Here is a 22,752-nt window from a genome sequence, read left to right on the forward strand (position 1 = left end):
TTCGTAGTAGCCATGATTCCCATGACAAAAGTACTACAGAAGATGGATGCCGGGTACCAACTCAAGAAAAGAGGCAACAGAATCAACCATCTGATGTTCATGGACGACATCAAGCTGTATGGTAAGAGCATCAAGGAAATAGATACCCTAATCCAGACTGTAATAATTATATCTGGGGACATCAGGATGGAGTTTGGAATAGAAAAATGCGCCTTAGTCAACATACAAAAAGGCAAAGTAACGAGAACTGAAGGGATAAAGCTACCAGATGGGAGCAACATCAAACACATAGATGAGACAGGATACAAATACCTGGGAATAATGGAAGGAGGCGATATAAAACATCAAGAGATGAAGGACACGATCAGGAAAGAATATATGCAGAGACTCAAGGCGATACTCAAGTCAAAACTCAACGCCAGAAATATGATAAAAGCCATAAACACATGGGCAGTGCCAGTAATCAGATACAGCGCAGGAATAGTGGAATGGACGAAGGCAGAACTTTGCAACATAGATCAGAAAACCAGGAAACATATGACAATACACAAAGCACTACACCCAAGAGCAAATACGGACAGACTATACATAGGAAGGAGGGAGAGGACTAATAGGCATAGAGGACTGCGTCAACATCGAAAACAGAGCACTGGGGCAATATCTGAAAACCAGTGAAGACGAGTGGCTAAAGAGTGCATGGGAGGAAGGACTAATAAAAGTAGACGAAGACCCAGAAATATACAGAGACAGGAGAATGACAGACAGAACAGAGGACTGCCACAACAAACCAATGCACTGACAATACATGAGACAGACTAAAGAACTAGCCAGCGATGACACATGGCAATGGCTACAGAGGGGAGAGCTAAAGAAGGAAACTGAAGGAATGATAACAGCGGCACAAGATCAGGCCCTAAGAACCAGATATATTCAAAGAACGATAGACGGAAATAACATCTCTCCCATATGTAGGAAGTGCTATACGAAAAATGAAACCATAAACCACATAGCAAGCGAATGCCCGGCACTTGCACAGAACCAGTACAAAAAGAGGCATGATTCAGTGGCAAAAGCCCTCCACTGGAGCCTGTGCAAGAAACATCAGCTACCTTGCAGTAATAAGTGGTACGAGCACCAACCAGAGGGAGTGATAGAAAACGATCAGGCAAAGATCCTCTGGGACTATGGTATCAGAACGGATAGGGTGATACGTGCAAATAGACCAGACGTGACGTTGATTGACAATATCAAAAAGAAAGTATCACTCATTGATGTCGCAATACCATGGGACACCAGAGTTGAAGAGAAAGAGAGGGAAAAAATGGATAAGTATCAGGATCTGAAAATAGAATAAGGAGAATATGGGATATGCCAGTGGAAATCGTACCCATAATCATAGGAGCACTAGGCACAATCTCAAGATCCCTGAAAAGGAATGTAGAAAAACTAGACGCTGAAGTAGCTCCAGGACGCATGCAGAAGAGTGTGATCCTAGAAACGACGCACATAGTAAGAAAAGTGATGGACTCCTAAGGAGGCAGGATGCATCCCGGAACCCCACACTGTAAATACCACCCAGTCGAATTGGAGGACTGTGATAGAGCAAAAAAAAGAAGAAAAAAAAAATATTCTATGACCCCATGACCGTGTGGAAAAAATGTCACGCGGTCACGCGGTCAGGTTAAATTTAACTTGTTAATTTGAAATGATAAATCTGGTTTGTTAACTGTAAAACCTTCTTTAACCTTGGGACGTTCAGTTGACCTTCGTTTTTGAGAGAGAGAGAGAAAAAAAAAATAGATTAAAAAAAGTATTTAGGAAATTCTCTGGGAGAGAAGCAAGATGGCAGTTCGGAAAGATAAGTCGTTTGGCCAACCTGGTATTCTTCTCATGCATTTGGTTAGATAACATAATAATAATAATAATAATAATAATAATAATAATAATAATAATAATAATAATAATAATAATAACAATAATAATAATAATAATAATAATAATAGAGAAGCAAATCCACAGCTATGTAAATGTACATATATTTAAATTTAAAAACATATGTGTACATTTACATAACTGTGGATTTGCTTCTTAATTTAAAGACTCGTGCTACTATGAATATTTTTTTATAATAATAATAATAATAATAATAATAATAATAATACTAATAATAATAATAATAATAATCATAAAAGTATAATAATAATAATAATAATAATAATAATAATAATAATAATAATAATAATAATAATAATAACAACAACAACAACAACAACAATAATAATAATAATAAAATAATAATAATAATAATAATAATAATAATAATAATAATAATAATAATTAATAATAATAATAATAATAATAATAATAATAATAATAATAGTTTAGGGGTTTTCTGCGAATATATATCAATCATTTACTGTTTTAATAATAATAATAATAATAATAATAATAATAATAATAATAATAATAATAATAATAATAATAATAATAATAATAATGATAATAATAATAATTAAAGTATACTTCTGTGGAAAAAATCACATATTTCGTTTAATAATAATAATACTAAGAGTTTTTTGTGTAAATATCACTCATTTGTGTTGATAATAATAATAATAATAATAATAATAATAATAATAATAATTTAATAATAATAATAATAATAATAATAATAATAATAATAATAATGTTAGTTTTGAGTTTTTCTGTGAATAAATATCACTCATTTCCTGTTTAATAATAATGATAATAATCAAGGTTTTTTCCTCTGAATAAATATCTGCTACATACTTTTATAGTTTAATCATTTCATGTTTTTAGAAAATATTTATTTTTATGTAAAATCTACAGGAAAATAATTTATCTCAAGCACACCAAATCACCAATTTTATAGCTTCTGCAGGACCGAAGGCACTGTATTTCATCTATCTAAAATCATTATTAATTTTTTGTAAAAAAAAAAGAAGAAAAAACACTTGTGCAGGCTTTGTCTGTCCGTCAGCACTCTTTTCTGTCCGCCCTCAGATCTTAAAAACTACTGAGGCTAGAGGGCTGCAAATTGTTATGTTGATCATCCACTCTCCAATCATCAAACATACCAAATTGCAGCCCTCTATCCTCAGTAGTTATTATTTTATTCAATGTTAGAGTTAGCCGTAATCGTGCTTCTGGCAATGGTATAGAATAGGCCACCACCGAGCCGTGGGGGCCTATCCTATGGACCGCGGCTCTCATACAGCATTATTCCGAGGCCACCGAAAGATGGTAGATCTATTTTTGGTGTCCTTGATTTATACAATGTACAGAAAACTCTGTTGTTTTTTTTATTGCAGAAACCACTTCAGGAAGACCATTTTTCTCACCCAAAATAAATCTTAGATTTTCCAAAGGTCTCCAGGTACAAATACAACTGGACTTTGATTGTAGCACAAGCGTGGGAGAGAGAGAGAGAGAGAGAGAGAGAGGCATTATAAATAAAACAACCTCCCTTGGGAAAGGTCATTCTGTAGTACGTTTTAAATCACTTCAGGATGGCTTTCTCGAAGAATTTCCTCGTCGTCATTGCCCTCTTGTGCCTGGGTCTCATCGGCAGAGGTATTATTGCAAATTCTTGAGATTTTGTACTGTGATGTTTCAAAATTTACCGAGGGGATCTATATAAAAATCTGAGGGATTTATCCATATCTCTTTGATAACCATTTCGTAGAATTTGATGACATTCTATCGGTGGGATTTATAAAAAATCCAAGTGATCTATCTTTATCCTGTTGGTAACCCTTTCACAAAATTTTAATCAAAATCCACTAACAGAATTTCTCAGAAAATCTAAGAGATTTTATCATGAAATTTGATAAAAATCCATAATAGGATTTGCTTAGAAATCTAAGTGATTCATCTTTATCCTGTTGGTAACCCTTTCATCAAACTTTAATCAAAATTCACTAACAAAATGTTTCTCAAAATCTAAGTGATTTTATCATAGAATCTGATAAAAATCCATTGTAGGATTTGCATAAAAATTCTAATTTGGCTGTCTACCAAATTATGTCTGATAGTTATTGAAGGATTTTCCTCAAAAGGGTCAGAGAAAATTGACTTAGATTTTTAGAAAAACCCTATGGATGGATTTTTACAAAATTTTATTAGCATTACTTGTGAGATTTAGATAAGTGGCCTGGATTTCTATACAAATCTTGCTCATAATTTCGGTTCAGAATTCTCAGTTTTCTATTATTAAAGTATGTTTTTATCTAAGCACATCAGAATTTAGTTTTACTTATTTTTACACAAACTCAGAGTCAATCCACACTTTACTATGCCTCTCCCACGTCTTACCAAACACAAATCCTCGTATATTAAAGTCCTACAGATCGAGAACGCATCACGATCCTTTTTTTTTTTTTTTTTTTTTTTTTTTATCCGTTCAGGAGTGGAGGCACAATGCACCTGTGTTGAAATACTAGACGAGTGGAGTGGGAATTACAGAGGGGACTTCTCTGCTCAGACCTCCACTGGGTTCACAGGCCTCAGAGTCGAAGTGACGTTCAACAACCCCATTGAAAGGGTTGAGGTAAGGTTTGTGGAGTTGTGGGGTTGTGGAGACCTTGTTTGGTATCAGGAATAAGGTTAGAGGAGGTTAAAGTTGTTTGAATGGTCGTGTGTGTGTGTGTTTGTGTCTGTTTAGTTTGGGGGTATTGTGTCAAGACTGAGAGAGCTTTTGAAATGTAAGATGGCTGTTAGATATCTGTTTAATTTGGGAATATTTTGTCAAGACTGAGAGAACTCTTGAAATGCAAGATGGCTGCTTAGTTTGGGGTCAAGATGAAGATATCTCTCAAAACACAGGGCGATACTGAGGGATTCTTTTATCATTCTTGATTTGAAATAATCAATGAATATTTATTTTCGAACCCCTGAATAATCCTAATCTCTTGTTGATATGATATAACCTCGATTTCAGGGAGTGACTGAGAGCCTGTGAGAAAGGAGTGGATAATGCTGTGTGTGTACAGAATGAAACTTTATTATCCATGGTCTTTATAATCATTAGTTTCTTGGTAATATGACCTTGATTTCAGGGAGTAACTGAGTGCGGGAGAAATCAAAAGTGTTTTTGCGTGTAAATAGGTTTGAGGTATTCCTAAAGAGTAACTGCAATATGTATAAGAGTCAAAGAACACTTTGGTAGTATGATACACAAGGGGTTCATCAATGATTTAGCTAGCAAAGTATGAATGTTGCAGTGTACTTATCTTTTTGTCTGGAGCCAACCTTTGCGAAGGGAAATGGCTATTTGCCTTATTTACATCTATAAAACAAGATATAACCCACAATTCTACATTTTATCACCCAAAAAAGCACTTACCGTGAATATTTGTACCTTTTAAACCGACACCCAACCCCTACAGCATATGCACACTTAACTGGAGAACGTAGGACTAGACCCCAAACTCAGCTAACCCCTATAGCATACGTAGACTTCATTGTAGAGCTTAGGACTAGACCCCAAATTCAGACAACCCCTATAGCATACGTAGACTTCATTGTAGAGCTTGGGACTAGACCCCAAACTCAAACAACCCCTATAGCATACGTAGACTTCATTGTAGAACTTAGGACTAGACCCGAAACTCAGCCAACCCCTATAGCATACGTAGACTTCACTATAGAGCTTAGGACTAGACCCCAAACTCAGACAACCCCTATAGCATCAGTAGACTTTACTGTAGAACTTAGGACTAGACCCCAAACTCAGCAATAACATGAAACGTTTTTCATTTTCCTTCCAAAGTTCTGGGACGGAACTGCAGAGAAGATAGACGACTACCACTACGTTTTCACCGACGATTCCTTGGTAGCCCAGCCAGGGGACACCATAGAATTCATGTTCCAAGCAGTCTTTTCAGGCCCTCAGGCCGTAGTGGTCGAAGCTCGCATGAATGGTGAAGATGTCTGTGGTAAGTGACTAGGCGATCTGGTGACCTTAAAAGGGGTTTGAGAGATTCCAAGTACCTGTATGTTCGTCTTAAAAGGGGTTTGAGAGCTTCCAGGTACCTGTAAGTTGTTGTATTCGTCTTAAAAGGGGGTTGAGAGCTTCCAGTTACCTGTAAGCTGTCATGTTCGTCTTAAAAGGGGTTTTAGAGCTTCCAGATACCTGTAAGTTGTTTATATTAGTCTTAAAAGGGGTTTGAGAGCTTCCAGCTACCTGTAAGTGGTTGTATTAGTCTTAAAAGAGGTTGGGAGCTTACAGGTACCTGTAAGTTGTTATGTTCGTCTTAAAAGGGGTTTGAGAACTTCCAGGTACCTGTAAGTTTAGAATAGAATCAGAATTTTTAGTCTAATGAGACATTCATTATTTTCTTCTACATTTCAGGAATCATCTACACAACAGAGCAACCCATGACTAATCCCTGTGAAGCCACTGGGATGACGCCTTACGACTATAGTCAGGTAACTTTACATTTTACTGATCAGATGAATAATTTGCTAATGTTTCTTGAAAAGAAGCTTTTCTTCATAGAATTCTCAGTATCCTGAAGGCCAGGATACTGAGAATTCCCAATAACAAACACTCCAAGGACAGTTTTATAAGAGATCTTTAAGTGACGAAAAACCCACGTTTCTTTGCAAGGTCCTCTGCATGTCAATTTTGTTCTACGAAGCCCAGAGATCGGGTCCTCTCCCAGCTGACCAGAGGGTCACTTGGCGAGGAGACTCAGCTCTGACTGATGGCGCTGATGTTGGCTTGGACCTTACCGGTGGCTACTACGATGGTAAGTTTCCTTGGCTGGAGGTTGATCTGTTCAGAGAAGACGGTTAGGGCTCCAGAAATTGATTAGGTTGCTCCAGATCACCTCATGGAACAAGACTGAGTCTTGAGACGTCTATTTGAAAGCTACGAATCTGTTCAGAGAAGACTGTTTGGGTACCAGAAATTGACTAGAATGCTATAGATCTGTTCAGAGTTTGAAAGAAGCAAATCCTTCATAAATTTGTGTGAAAACTGCAACTCTGTTTAGTAGAGCGGATTAAAGCTTCATAAATTTGTTAGAATGACGCAAATTGGTTCAGAGCAGAGCTTCAGAAATGTATTGAATTGCTATAAATCTGCTCAGAGAAGTTAAGTAAAGTTTCAGAAATTTTTGAGAGAGTTACAAATCTGTTCAGAGAAGACAGTTATGGTTCCAGAGATTTATTAGAAAGATTCAAATCCGTTCAGAGAAGATAAGTAAGGCTTAAAAAATTTATGATATTATTGCAAATCTGTTCAGAGAAGACAAGTAAAACTTAAGAGATTTATTAGAAAGCTTCAAATTTGTTCAGCGAAGACAAGAAAAGCTTCACAGATTTATTAGATTGTTACAAATCTGTCCAGAGAAGACAAGAAAACCTTCACAAATTTATTAGATTGGTGCAAATCTCTTCAGAGCACATGACTGAGGGTCACAAAATTTATTACGAAGATACAAATCTGCTCAGAGACCTCATAAATTTATTAGCGGGCTGCAAATCTTTTCAGAGCAGATGGTTAAGGCTAGTCTGTTCATAGAAAACGATTCAGTCTCTAGAATTCTAGAAATGTTTTATAATTCTCCAAATTTCTTCACATCACTAGCTGGAGACCACGTCAAATTCGGCTTTCCAATGGCGTACACTGCAACTGTGCTGGCATGGGGTCTGATCGATTTTGCAGATGGATACAAAATTGCAGGTAGGAATCTCCAATAGTTATTTAAGTATCCTTAAGGTTTTTTCATACTTGGGTGTCAATGCTGCTTCCAACAGCCTCGTAATATAATAAATAATTTAATTTTAAACAGCATTTGCAAAAACTGGAAAAGTCTATAGCCTACAACTATCACTATCACAAACACTACTACTATTTTTACCATAAATCATTGTTATGATCATAGATTTTGTCCTTATCATAGTAATTTTCTTCAGGTCAGACTGAATATGGCCTAGCAGCTGTCAAATGGGCTACTGATTACTTCTTAAAGGCCCACTCTGCTAATTACGAACTGTATGGGCAGGTAAGTACTGGTACTTCACATGAGTTTTGCTCTTTGAAGATCACTTGTGCTCTTCATATGAAATTGACTGATGTCTTTTTTCAAGACTGGTTCACTATATGCTACCCAGGCTAGTTACATATCTCATAAATTGATGTATTCATAAATTGATATATTCCAGGGCTGGTGATATCTGAAAGTTTACAGTTGGTAGCATCCAGATTTAAAGTAGAATTTACATAGTTTTCGCCATGGAAAATTGCTTTGTACACAAAGAGGGTCTTATGTCTAAATTTAGAGAGGTCTTGACTGCCAAACGATTCAGTAATTTTAGTTACGTAAATCCCCAAAGTTTATAATAACACTCATTTATCAGGGAAGTCAGTGATACCCTGGCTATCACTGACAGATCTTGTATCTTATCTACTCACTGATTAGGTGGGTATGGGGTCCACTGACCACGCATACTGGGGTCGGCCTGAGGAGATGACCATGGAGAGACCATCAATGAAGATTGACACTGATAAGCCAGGTAATTTCAGTTTATCAAGGCAATTGAATGCTCAGATAAAATGCTTAGATAACCACAACGTAAAGCCATAATGCAAGAAATGGCTGGAGTAAGTGGAAGAAATTCATTTCTATGCCTTTCGTGTATTTGATAGGCACATCCTCAGGTACTGATGTTTACCAAGATGCTGTGTTTATTATTTATTCACAAATTATTTAGTATTTAGACAATCACAATGTAAAATGATAATGCAACAGCCAGGAGGAAAGAGTGGGTGAAATTAAGATCCGGGGCTCTCGTGTGTATGATAGGTGCACCCTCAGGGTATGGTACAATACTGAACTGTTTTTTACCATGATGATGCATTTATTTATACACAAGTTTGAATATTTAGACAACCACAATGTAAAATCATAATGCAAGAGTCAGTGAGAAAGAATGGTTGAAATTAAGATCGGGGGCTTTCATGTTTTTGATAGGTGCATCCTCAGGGTATGGTACAATATGGTACTGTCATTTGCCATGATGGTGCGTTTGTTATTAATACACAGTAGTTTGAATGTTTAGTCAACCACAATGTAAAATGATAATGCAGAAGGCAGCGGGAAAGAGTGGTGAAATTAAGATCCGGGGCTTTCACGTGTTTGATAGGCAAATCCTCAGGGTAGGGTACAATATGGTACCGTTTTTTACCAAGATGGTGCGTTTGTTATTAATACACAAAAGTTTGAATATTTACACAACCGCAATGTAAAATGATAATGCAAGAGGCAGTGGGAAACAGTGAAATTAAGATCCGGGGCATTCGTGTGTCAGATGGTTACATTATCGGGTTACTGTACGTTAGTCATTTACAATGATAATGAATTTATGAAGAACGCACAGAAGTTCTTGGTGCTGAAATGTTTCACCGTTCCTTTGACTGTGTCTTACCGTATATGGAATCAAGTGGTTCTCCTGATGTTTTAGCATTTCCTGAAGGCAGTTTTTGGCTTTGTTAAGCATTCTAGAAGCCTTTTCACTCTTGAAAACTGACTAACTCTTGCTTTCACTTCCAGGTTCTGAACTTGCAGGAGAGACTGCCGCTGCTTTGGCAGCAGCGTCCATTGCTTTCAAGGTTAGTCAGCCATTTTATCATGAGTTTTGGGCAACTCTTTCTCAGGTCTTCAAGAACTGTCAGAATTCTTCTACCTAGTTTTACTACCCTGTACCTTTTATGAAAGTCCTCTTAACTATTTTACAAAATGCTGGTAATTTAGCCCTTGAATGATTAGCCAAACAGGGAGAGCTATGTTTCTAGGTTATACTGAAAGAAAATGTTTCATTGATCAGCTCAGTATCCCAATGACCACTCAGCTTATTAAGATGTTTGTGGTATATAGTCCATAGTTCATCATATATTAAGGGTAGGTAAATGTTTATTACTTACCCTCCTAATTTTAGCTAGTGAATTCCCAGTTACCTTCATTGGAATGTAATTTCATAAAGAAACTCCTTCCTTTTCATAGGTAAGAGGTTATGATTACATTCTACGCTGAATATTCTCTCCACAGATAATAGTTCCTCCCTATACCCAGCAGTTTTAATGAAAATATCAAGACTCAGGCATTGCCTTGCGAATATTTAGAGACCCATTTTCTCTGCTAGAGATTATGACTGCAGTTTAATTTCAGATTAAAACATACTTTTCGACCTTAACATTTTTCCAGGACGTGGACAGCGCGTACGCGGATGAAATGTTGGCTGTAGCCAAAGAACTTTATGACTTTGCGGACGAGAAGAGGGAGAATTACCACAAGTCTATCCCAGATGCCGCTGCCTACTATCAGTAAGCTATGACAAGTGGCCTTTACGAATGAGCGAATCAAATTTAGGCTGAGCGAATGGATATGATCTTGTAATGTAAGTGACTTTGTTGAGAGTGGGTAAAAGGATATATAAAGTAGAAAGTGGGCTAATGTAAAAGTATTTGGGATGGTAAGTGACTGGCTTGGCATAATATCTGGCTTAAGTTGAGGGTATGTCTTGCCTGAGAGGTTGTCCAGTTCGGGCATTGATAGAAGGATAAATGTCAGCATAAGAATAGGAGTTGAAACAAAGAAACCAAAAAGGAGAAGTTGCAGTGACTGGTGAGAGTTACTGGGAGGTTTTTGTTGAGACTGTACAGTGGTCAGGAAATTTGAGTACCACTAGTGGAATTGAATGTTTAAGATGCTCAGGTCAAGATTATAATGACCTCAGTTCAATTCAAGCTTGTAATGACCTTAGCTCAGGTCAAGATGACAATGACCTCAGCTCCAGTCAAGATTTTAATGACCCAAGCTCAAGTCAAGATTGCAATGACCTTAGGTTAGGTCAAGCTTATAATGACCTCAGTACATATCAAGATAGCAATGACCTAAGCTCAGGTCAAAATTATAATTCAGCCCCTTCTACTAAGTTCCCCCTTCTTCGTCAGGTCATGGAGTGGGTATGGAGACGAACTGTGCTGGGCAGCCCTGTGGCTGGCGAGGGCCACGGGCGACGACACCTACCTGACGAGGGCTAGAGGTCACTGGGACGAGTTTGCCCTGAGCGAGAAAGCAGAGCAGTTTTCATGGGATGATAAGAAGCCCGGAGTCTACGTAAGTCTGGGTGGCGGTCAACATTAAGGTGTGGCCTCAGCTCAGGTCAAGATTATAATGACCTCAACTCAAGTCGAGGTCATAATGACCTGAGTTCAGGTGGAGATTATCATAACCTAAGCTCTGGTCAAGATTATTATAACCTCAGCTCAGATGGAGATTATAATGACCTCTGCTCAGGTGGAGATTAAAATGACCTCAACTCAGGTCAAGGACATAATGACCTAAGCTCAGGTGGAGTTTAAAATGACCTCAACTCAAGTCGAGGTCATAATGACCTCAGCTCAGGTGGAGATTATAATGACCTCAGCTCTGGTCAAGATTATTATAACCTCAGCTCAGGTCAAGATTATAATGACCTCTGCTCAGGTGGAGATTAAAATGACCTCAACTCAAGTCGAGGTCATAATGACCTCAGCTCAAGTGGAGGTTATAATGACCTAAGCTCAGGTCGGGATTATTACGACCTTTCCTGAGGAAGCTATTATTTAGTTTTCTTTCAGCTCGATCTAAATTGTTAGTTGGGTTACTTGGAAACTACTGTGTGGATTTTGACCAAATTTTCATAGGTGGGCCTAGATGAAAGTAACAATTGGTGGGAATTTGGGTGAGATAGGATCGTGAATTTTAGGAGAAAAAGGGGTATTTTGGGACTAGATTATACAGCTTTGGCGAGCATTTATGGTCTTAAGTCTCCCTAGAGTCTATCTTTGATACCCACTGACTACAAAATATGCTCTCGAGTTTATAGCAACGACCCATTTCATAAAAAAAAAACAACTTAGAATTCCCACTGGTTATTTGGTTTAATCTGGGAAATGGACGACTGTTTATATACAAAGCAGGTGGTCTGAAAGCAAAATAAAGCTCCACTCACCACATGGCACTCTTGCAGGCACTGTTCACGCTCCTGGACGGCGACAACATCGAATATTCCACCACCTTCCAAGGCTTCCTGGACCACATCAGGAACGACAAACCATACACACCCGGCGGACTAGTTTTCTTGGACACCTGGGGAGCCAATCGTCACGCTGCTAATGTAGCCTTCCTCGCCTTATGGGTAACTGACTGATTTGGTTTTGTCTGAGTGCTCTGGTGTCAGTGTTGGATCACGCAGCTTTGTGTTGCGTCGATAGATTCTTCTGTAATTCATTTCTGAGAAGGAGAATCAGGATTTTTCTGTTTCGGGTGTAAATAGACTTTTCTGTCTATCATTTCTGAGAAGAGGTGGTCAGGATCTTGTCTGTTTCAGATGTAAACAGACTGTTCTTTCAGTCATTTCTAAGAAGAAGACCCACAATCTTATCTCCCTTTCTGATGTAAACAGACTCTTCTCTCATTCAATTCCAAGAAGAAGAACCACAATCTTCTCCCTTTCAGATGTAAACTGACTTTTCTCTCAATCATTGCCAAGAAGAACCACAATCATATCTCCCTTTCTGATGTAAACAGACTATTCTCTCAGTCAATTCCAAGAAGAAGAATCACAATCATATCTCCCTTTCAGATGTAAACAGACTATTCTCTCAGCCAATTCCAAAAAGAAGAATAACATTCTTATCTCCCATTTAGATGTGAACAGACTCTTATCTCAGTCTTTTCCTAGAAGAAGAACCACGATCTTATCTTCCTTTCAAATGTAAACAGACTTTTCTCTCACTCAATTCCAAGAAGAAGAACCCCATCTTCTCCCTTTCAGATGTAAACAGACTTCTCTCAATCGTTTCCAAGAAGAAGAACCAGATGTAAACAGAATCTTCTCTCAGTTAAATCCAAGAAGAAGACCTACAATCCTCTCCCTTTCAAGTGTAAGAAGACTCTTCTCTCAGTCATTTCCAAGAAGAAGAATGACAATCTTATCTCCCTTCCAGGCTGCCAAACACAACTTGAGCCCGGAGGTCAACACCCAATTCGCCGAGAGCCAAATCAACTACATCTTAGGGGACATAGGTCACTCCTTCGTCGTGGGTTACGGGGTCAACCCACCCGAGAGACCACATCACAGATCGAGGTAATTTTTGATGTCGTTTCTCTGCTTCTGGACACATAATTAAAAACTTCTGTATAAAGTTTTAGGAGGCCATTATACACCTGACTTTTATAATTGGCCTTATATGGTAATTTACAATTATTCTCAGTTGATTTCAAAGTTATTGAGGAATGATTCAACTTGTAAACTTAACATTATTATTATTATTATTATTATTATTATTATTATTATTATTATTATTATTATTATTATTATTATTATTATTATTATTATTATTATTATTATTATTATTATTAAGGAGATGAAAGCTATCATGTGGAACAAGCCCACCAAAACTTCCAAAGAATAATTATTATTATTATTATTATTATTATTATTATTATTATTATTATTATTATTATTATTATTATTATTATTATTATTATCAAGGAGATGAATGCTATTCATATGGAACAAGTCCACCAAAGGGGCCACTGACTTGAAATTCAAGCTTCCAAGGAATATTCCAGTGTTCATTAGAAAGAAATAAGATTTAATTGATTATCTAGTGGTTAAGTAGTAATCGGTATACACTATGGAACTTAAATATTCTCTCATTTCTTCTGTATTCCACCAACCAGCTCCTGCCCAGACGAACCTTCCTCGTGCACTGATGGCTGGGCACAGCAGCAAGCAGGGCCCAACCCACAGATCCTGTACGGTGCTCTTGTGGGCGGGCCTGCCCAGGTAAGAATGATGGCACTGAGGAAGTGAATGATTGTTGTAATTGGTATTGGATTGAAGGTTTATAGAAAGATTAATATGGACCTGAAAAAGTCATCTACAATAATCATTTATTTCAAATAAAAAAAATTGTGGAAATATTGATATAGACTAAATTCTTAAGACTATCTGATTTTTATATATTAGTGAATTTATTTTGAACTTTGCTCTACATGAAGATGCTGTGAGAATTATTTAAAGAAATAATTGATACTTAATAGAAAAGTTATAGAAAAATTGGTTTAGAACCACATTTGAGAACCGAATTATTTGCGAAATAAGTTATATTTCATTGAAAAATTATAGAAAAATCTATACAGATTCAAATTTTAAGAACGAAATTATTTGTAGAAATAATTGATATTAAATTGATAAATTATAGAAAATTGGTTTAGAATCTAATTTTAAGAACAAAATTATTTGCAGAGATAATTTATGGTATAATGAAAATTATTAGAAAATCGATATTGAATCTAATTTTAATAATCAAATTATTTGCAGAAATAATTTATAATAAAGTTAAAAATTATAGAAAAAATTATATATAACCAAATTTGAGAACCGAATTATTTGCAGAAATAATTCAAATTGAAAAGTTATAGAAATATCGATATAGAACCAATTTTGAGAACCGAAATACTAGCAGAATTAATTTATATCAAATAAAAAATATAGAAAAATTAACATAGACTGGATTTTTAAGAGTACCTAGTTTTTAGAAAAATGTGAAAAATACCCTTTTGAATTTTTTTCTGTACAACCAAATTTGGGAACCGAATTATTTGCAGAATTAATTGATATTAATTAAAAATGTAGAAAAATTAACATAAACTAGATCTTTAAGAGTACCTAGTTTAAAAAAAATGTGTAAAATACCCTTTTGAATTCTGTCCTGTACAACCAAATTGGGAACCAAATTATATTAAATTGAAAAATCATAGAAAAATTAACATAGACTAGATTTTGAAGAGTACCTAGTTTTAAAATATAATTTGTAAAATAATTTTGAGTTCTGTCCTGAACAACCAAATTTGGGAACTGAATTATTTGCAGAAATAATTGATATACAATAAGAATAAAGAAAATTTAGCATAGACTAGATTTTGAAGAGTGCCCAGTTTTAAAATAAAATTTGTAAAATACTATTTTGAATTGCGTCCTGTACAACCAAATTTTGGAACTGAATTGTTCGCAGAAATAATTTATATCAAATTGAAAAATCATAGAAAAATTAACATAGACTAGATTTTTGAGAGTAGGTACCTAATTTAAAAAAGAATATATAAAAACTAATATAGACTAGGTCTTTAAGAGTACCTAGTTTTTTTTAAATGTGTAAAATGCCCTTCTAAATTCTGTGCCGCGCAAAGAGAAGGAATCGTAAGGAGTAACTCTAACAAATCCTACATCTTCATATAGGATGGAACTTACAAGGACGATCGAATGGATTACGTCCACAATGAAGTGGCCTGTGACTACAATGCTGCTTTCTCTGGGTTGCTCGCTGCTATGGTGGAAATCAAGTCTGCTTAAGTAAATATATGTGTATATATATATGCATATTTATGTGACTGAAGAGAGAGAGAGAGAGACAGTTGTCTCTGAAATATAGTACTTACTTTCTATACGTTGGTGTTTTTATGGGTTCCTTTTATTAGACATTTATTATATATAATATAAACAACAGAATCAGAAAATAAATTGTTCGAATAAAGATAACTGATGACACTTCTGCTGACTTTCATTGGAAACCGTTTTGGCATATGAGTGATTATATTATTAAAGCCTCTGGGACGTCTGCATATGCAAATGATTTGCAGTCATTTAATTGAATCTCTGTTGAACTTTCTTGGTGAATTGTTTATTTAATTGATTTTTTTATTATGGGACATATATATATATATATATATATATATATATATATATATATATATATATATATATATATCACTACACACCAACATGTAATATATATGTATATATATAATATAGATAATTATATTATATTATATATATATATATACATATATATATAAGTGTGTGTGTGTGCGCGTGTGTGTTCATGCATGCAGATGCAAGCCTATGTAACAAACAATTCAATCATGCACACACAGTACGTACACAAGGGTAGTTTGCATATTATCTTATATTACGGACACTTTTTGCAGGAATATTCTTAGAGAGAGAGAGAGAGAGAGAGAGAGAGAGAGAGAGAGAGAGAGAGAGAGAGAGAGAGAGAGAGAGAGAGAGAGAGAGAGAGAGAGAGAGAGAGAGTGAAACTTTCTCCAGTAGCCAGTCATTTAACTATCCTTACATAGGCACAAAATCAATCCAAATTGTCTTCCGCGTTGCAAAGACCTTCAGTAATATTCTCGAGCGACTGTCATTTGAGACCCGACCCTTCTCGTCCAAATCACTCTCCCCGAGACGATCGACGAAACTCACAGCTATTCCCTGAATAAAGAATTGAATGTCGCTGTTATTATCTCCTCGTTTCTTCTCGTCTGTCAAGAAAGGAGGAAGTTTCTTTTGATAATATCCTGAGTGGCATTATGTTCACGCCGTCAGGTACAGCCGTAGAAATGTCACGGTCATTATCCTGTTCACCTAAGTGGGGATAATTTGTTTTTTTCTCAACAAAATACACATATTTTCTCTACAGAATTCTCTGTTATAAAAGGATAAATGTTTACCCAACTTCTCCGTGGCATTTCGAAAAGGAATTATCATCGACTGGCGTCTTGTGTTGTTCAAGTCGTAGCAAATTATGAGATGTTTACAAATCTGGTGTTAGATTTTTGACGGAATTTATATTAGCGTTGTTTGTTGTAATGACACTCTTCTTGCTGTAATAAAAAGGGTGAATGTTAACCTAGCTTCTCTGTGTCATTTCGAAATGAAAATAATATCGGCTCTGTTGGTAAATTCGTAGAAAATTATGCGTTGTTACGAATCTGCCGTGTGAATTTTGAAAGAATTTATATTAGCGTCGATTATTGTACTGCTATGATGTCTAAGGAACTTAAAGTTTATTATAAATATGAAGGAGAACTTTGGATGGTTTTTATTTTAACGTCGTTTTAGTAGCCGACAGTATGCAGAAGGACTTTTTGCGTTCTGGTATTGTTTACCATTGTACGTGCCCCAACTGCCAAGTGGGCGTATTTGGGTACCTAGTTCCATAAAGGCGCTACCAGCATGCCCTAGGGATCAGTGACAGAACAGGTAGAGACTTATATCAGTCAAGTAGCAGTTAGTCTTCTATCTGTGAACACTGCAGTAGTAGATGCAAATTGACAATACCAAGTAGAAGGGATTTAAAAATTGTAGATTCGTGTTCGAGATGGTCTGATTTGAGGATTCTAGAATCTCTCTCTCTCTCTCTCTCTCTCTCTCTCTCTATATCTATATATATATATATATATATATATATATATATGTATAATATGATATATTATATATATATATATATATATATATATATATATATATATATATATATATATAGTCACAAACTCAAGCCACAACTCAACCAAGATCAGTCTTCCGTTCCGTTATCTATATAATCTACTGATTTCGTACTACCGATTCGGTAGTTCCGAGTTCGATTCCCCGCCCTGCCAACGTGGAATCAGAGGAATTAATTTCTCGATATAATGTGGTTCGGATCCCACAATAAGCTGCAGGTCTGGTTGCTAGGTAACCAAATGGTTCCTAGCCACGTCAAAATATCTAATCCTTCGGGCCAGCCCTAGGAGAGCTGTTAATCAGCCCAGTGGTCTGGTTAAACTAAAATATACTTAACTTATTTTTATTGATTTCCTATCAACTGTCGTCTCCCAGGCATCAGACTAATTTATCTACTGTGTAATTTTCATTTTCATTTTTTTAGTTTAATGCTTCTTAGTTTTGTATTTTATTTAGTGTATATTTCTCGTTTTCTTATTATTGTTGACTATCGTAATTCACTAAGTTGTACAGGGTGTCCATAAAGTCCCAGTACCATTCTGGGCAATAAATACTTGCAATGGTACTGGGACTTTATGGCCACCCTGTATTAGTTTTAAGTCACTCAGTTTTTTTGTATTATGGTAACGTAGCTTATAAAAAAATATTCTCGAGTTTGGCCTTTCGTTGATTTTGTATTTTACTAATATGATCATTTTTATTTCGGGATTTTGCTTCTATTTTAGGTCGAAAATGTCATAGTGTTTACTATGATATATATATAATATATATATATATATATAATATATGTATAGATATATTATATATTTATATTATTATATATATAGTATATATATATATATATATATATATATATATATATATATTATATATAATATATATATGTATATATATCATAGTGAACACTAAGCCATTTTCGACCTAAAATAGAAGCAAAATACCTTATATATATATATATATATATATATATATATATATATATATATATATATATATATATATATAGATATAATCCTTTAGGCTATAAACACACATATATATAGAGGCTGTCTGAGTGTTTAACGAGCGGATGGTATTTTCTGAAAAGACGAACTTTGTCGCTTACGAACATTTTTTCAACATCTTTCTTTAATCATTTTTGTTAATTATTCTTTAGTTAGTTTAGTTTGGTGTAGGTAGGGCATGACTGCGTCTTTTTATTTAGTGATATATTTTTTTCTAGTTTTTTTATATATTTTGTGTTTTTAAGCTATATTGTCAAGTTTATATGTAAATGTATTTTCTTTTAGTGATATATTTTTCTACGATTTTTGTATAAATATACATATACATATATATATATATATATATATATATATATATATATATATATTGTGTGTGTGTGTGGTTTTTCGAGTCATATTTTAAATTTTTTTCTTTTTAGCGATATATTTTTCTAAGATTTATGTAAAATATATAAATGAGATATATTTTCAAGTTTTTATGTATATATTTTTTGCCTTTTAACTGGTATATTTTTCTAAGATATATATATATATATATATATATATATATATATATATATATATATATATATTGTGTTTTTAGTTATATATTCAACTTTTTTATACTTTTTTCTTTTTTGTGATATACTGTTTTCATGTTTTTATGTATGTTTGTGTGTCTTTTTAGTAATATACTTTTCAAAGTTATTTATATACTTTTTGAGATTTTTTTTAGCTATCGTTTTGAATTTCTTTATATTCTATTTCAGTTTGTATGTTGTTGCATTGTGTCAGTTTTAGTGTTGCTAAAGTTATGTGATATTGTGAAATATCGCAGGTCTTAGTGATATATATACTATATATATGTATATATATATATATATATATATATATATATATATATATATATATATATATATATATATATATATATATATATATATATATATACATGTATATACACTCATTCACTCATATATCTATTTATATATAGATATATATTAAAACAGATATATATATATATATATATATATATATATATATATATATATATATATATATATATAGATATATATTATATATATAATATATATGTATATCTATATAATGTATATATATATATATATATATTATATATGTGTGTGTGTGTGTGTGTGTGTGTGTGTGTGTGTGTGTGTGTGTATAACTGAATCACGAAAGTTTGGAACGTGATAAATCCACATATATATATATATACACACACACACACACACACACACGCACACACACATATATATATATATATATATATATATATATATATATATATATATATATATGTATAATCTATACATATAAACTTGCATACATACATATACATATAAGTACTACAGTATTCACAAACAGCAATGAGACATGGCACCAACTTCCAGCCACTCAAGAACTACCTTACAATACGTCTTTCATTCTATAATTTTCTATAACTTTCTTTAGCCTTCTATAATTCCAATAAACTTCCTCTCAATCCCTTTAAAACGAACAGTATACTAATCGATCGAAAAACAACAAAGATACAATTCACTGAAATAGTATTTAACGGGACGTCTCGAGGCTTCAGTCCCCACTCTCTGATTAGCAGCCGAGCTGAGCACACCTGTCCCATACGCTGCTCTCTCTGTCTCTCTCACCTGAGGACCCGTCCACAGAACTGTAAGTACCTGTGTATTATTATATCATTATTATTATTCGTATTACAAACCCTGTTATGGAACAAGCCCATTTAGGGCATTGACCTGAAATTCAAGCTTCCAAAGGATAATATTATTATTATTAATATTATTTTTATTGGAACAAGCCCACCACAGGGGCCACTGACTAGAAATTCAAGCTTCCAAAGAATTTTATTATTATTATTATTATTATTATTATTATTATTATTATTATTATTATTATTATTATTATTATTATTATTATTATTATTACTTATTACTGGAACAAGCCTACCTCAGGGGCCACTGACTTGAAATTCAAGGTTCCATAAAAAATTACTAAGTGTTCATTTGAAAGAAGTTACAGAAGGCAGTAGATAATACAGACAGAAGAGATCAATTATTTAAAAAAAAAAAACTATGTACCTGAATTATTCACTGGAATTGTGCCAATTTTGTGCTTATTTTTAATAATTGAACCAGTTGTTGTAATTGTCTCCGGGGGTCATTAGAGGTAATTCCCATTTAATTAATAAGAGGTAATCCTCAAGGAGGTCATAAGAGGTAATTCTCAGAGGTCCATAAGAGGTCATTCTCAGGGGGCCATAAGAGTTAATTCCCAGGGTTCATGAGATGTAATTCCCAAGAGATCATAAGAGTCAATTCCCAAAGGGTCATAAGAGATAATTCCTAAGGGGCAATAAGAGGTGATTCCCAGGGGATCATAAGAGGTAAGTCCCAAGGGTCATAAAAGTTAATTCCCAGAAGATCATAAGAGTTATTTCCCAGGGGGTTAATAAGAGGTAATTCCCAGGGATCATAAGATATAATTCCTGGGAGATAAAAAGAGGTATTTCCCAAGGGGTCATAAGACGTAATTCCTAGGGAGTTGATAAGAGATAATTCCCAGGAAATCATAAGAGGTATTTCTCAGGGAGTCATGAGAGGTATTTGCCAGGGATCATAAGAGGTAATTTCCAAGGATCATAAAAGTTAATTCCCAAGGGTCATAAGAGGTAATTCCCTACGATTATCCCTTAATAAGGTCAACCCTAAATCTGATGGAGGTACAATTACATCTTTGAGAATTCAGATTACTAAGTAATTCTCTTTATAAGGTAACTCCAAATTTGATGGAGGTGCAATTACTTCTTTGGGAATGCAAATTACAAAGTAATTATCTTCATAAGGTAATCCCAAATCTGATGGAGGTACAATTACATCTTTGGGAATTCAGATCAGTAAGTAATTGACTTTATGAGGTCATCCCTAAATTTGACAAGGGTACAATTACATCTTTGGGAACATAGATTACTGTGTAATTCTCTCTAAAAGGTAACCCCTAAATTTGATGGAGGTACAATTACATCTTTGGGAACATAGATCACTAAGTAATTCTCTCTATAAGGTAATCCCTGAATTTGACAGCGGGTACAAATTACACAGATTACTGAACGTAATCGCCTCGTATAGGACTGCCAGTCACGAATCCATCATCTCCAGATCTCCTCTCCACCCAGGCTGTGAGAAAATGTCCACCCACCGAGGAGGAAACTGGAGGACCCTGAAACTGGAGACGCGCTGCCGCATGGTCCACCTCTGGAGGAAGGGCGTGGCCGTCAGGGACATCGCCAGGCTGAGCGGCTACAGCGTCACCACCGTCTACAGGTGGATAGACCGCTGGCAGAGCGAAGGAACCGTCCAAGACCGCCCGAGATTAGGCGTTAAAAAGGGACCTCGCTTGGCGCCCGCTGGGAGATTTGGCGGGAAGGTTCTGGAAGGACGCAGTCGTGCAGAAGGTTCTCTTGGCTTCTTGGACGGACGCGGAACTTCCGAAGGTCCTCTTGGCTTCGGGGAAGGGCGCGGCCCTACCGAAGGACACCTTGGATTCGTAGGGTCTCCGTGTTGTGAGCCATACCTGAAGTCTTTTCTTCAGCAGAAGGTCTGAGGGAGGGTTTGCGGTTCTGGTGTGCATTCTCCGTGCAGGCAGAGTTGTGGAATGCATTGGAATGCATTGCTTGCATGCAGTTTTGTCCACTGCAGTGACTTCTCTACAGGAACTGTTACATGCAATTGCTTAAGAACGGATTCCTGGTAGTTATTTACAAGTACTTGTAGTTAAAATAACTGGATCAATGGTAAGAAAAAAATCGCAATACATTGCTTGCGTACAGTTTTATCTACTGTAATGTTCTCTGTACAGGAAGGTTCTACATGCAATTGCAGGGAACCTGGTTTGTTGTCATATACAGGTGCTTTTACTTTCAATAACTGGGTAAATAAAACAAAAATCACATAAAATTTGTAAACATTGTTTGCACGCAGTTTTGTCTACTGCAATATTTTCTTTAAAGGAACTGGTACATGCAATTGCAGAGATACTGGTTCTTAGTAATTTGCAAGTGCTTGTACTTTCAATAACTGGACAAACAAAACAAAACTCGCATAAAATTTGTAAACCATTGCTTACATACAGTTTTGTCTACTGCAATATTTTCTTTACAGGAACTGGTACATGCAATTTCAGAGAGACTGGTTCTTAGTAATATACAAGTGCTTGTATTGATAACAACTGGATCAATTATCCCATGAAATGTACACAGTTTTCATAAAAATTCAGGTCAAAAGCCACTGTCTCTTTTCAAATAGCTGATCTCCCCTTTCTGTGTTTCCTCTTATTTACTGTAATTCCTTTCAAATGAACACCATAA

At 35.1% G+C, this 22,752-nt stretch overlaps 1 protein-coding gene across 1 annotated transcript; it reads left to right on the plus strand.

The window, feature by feature from the left end:
* The first annotated feature begins 3,437 nt into the window (after positions 1-3,437).
* LOC135209084 (endoglucanase E-4-like) lies at positions 3,438-15,529 on the plus strand. Its single transcript, XM_064241674.1, has 15 exons — positions 3,438-3,594; positions 4,428-4,570; positions 5,792-5,957; positions 6,374-6,450; positions 6,632-6,773; positions 7,616-7,711; positions 7,945-8,033; positions 8,451-8,544; positions 9,582-9,640; positions 10,233-10,351; positions 10,982-11,147; positions 12,043-12,210; positions 13,022-13,161; positions 13,761-13,866; positions 15,322-15,529. The coding sequence occupies exons 1-15, from the start codon at positions 3,531-3,533 to the stop codon at positions 15,433-15,435; spliced, it is 1,743 nt and encodes a 580-aa protein (XP_064097744.1). The 5' UTR covers positions 3,438-3,530; the 3' UTR covers positions 15,436-15,529.
* The last annotated feature ends 7,223 nt before the right edge of the window (positions 15,530-22,752 follow it).

Source organism: Macrobrachium nipponense, chromosome 37, assembly GCF_015104395.2.
Source record: "Macrobrachium nipponense isolate FS-2020 chromosome 37, ASM1510439v2, whole genome shotgun sequence".
NCBI lineage: Eukaryota > Metazoa > Arthropoda > Malacostraca > Decapoda > Palaemonidae > Macrobrachium > Macrobrachium nipponense.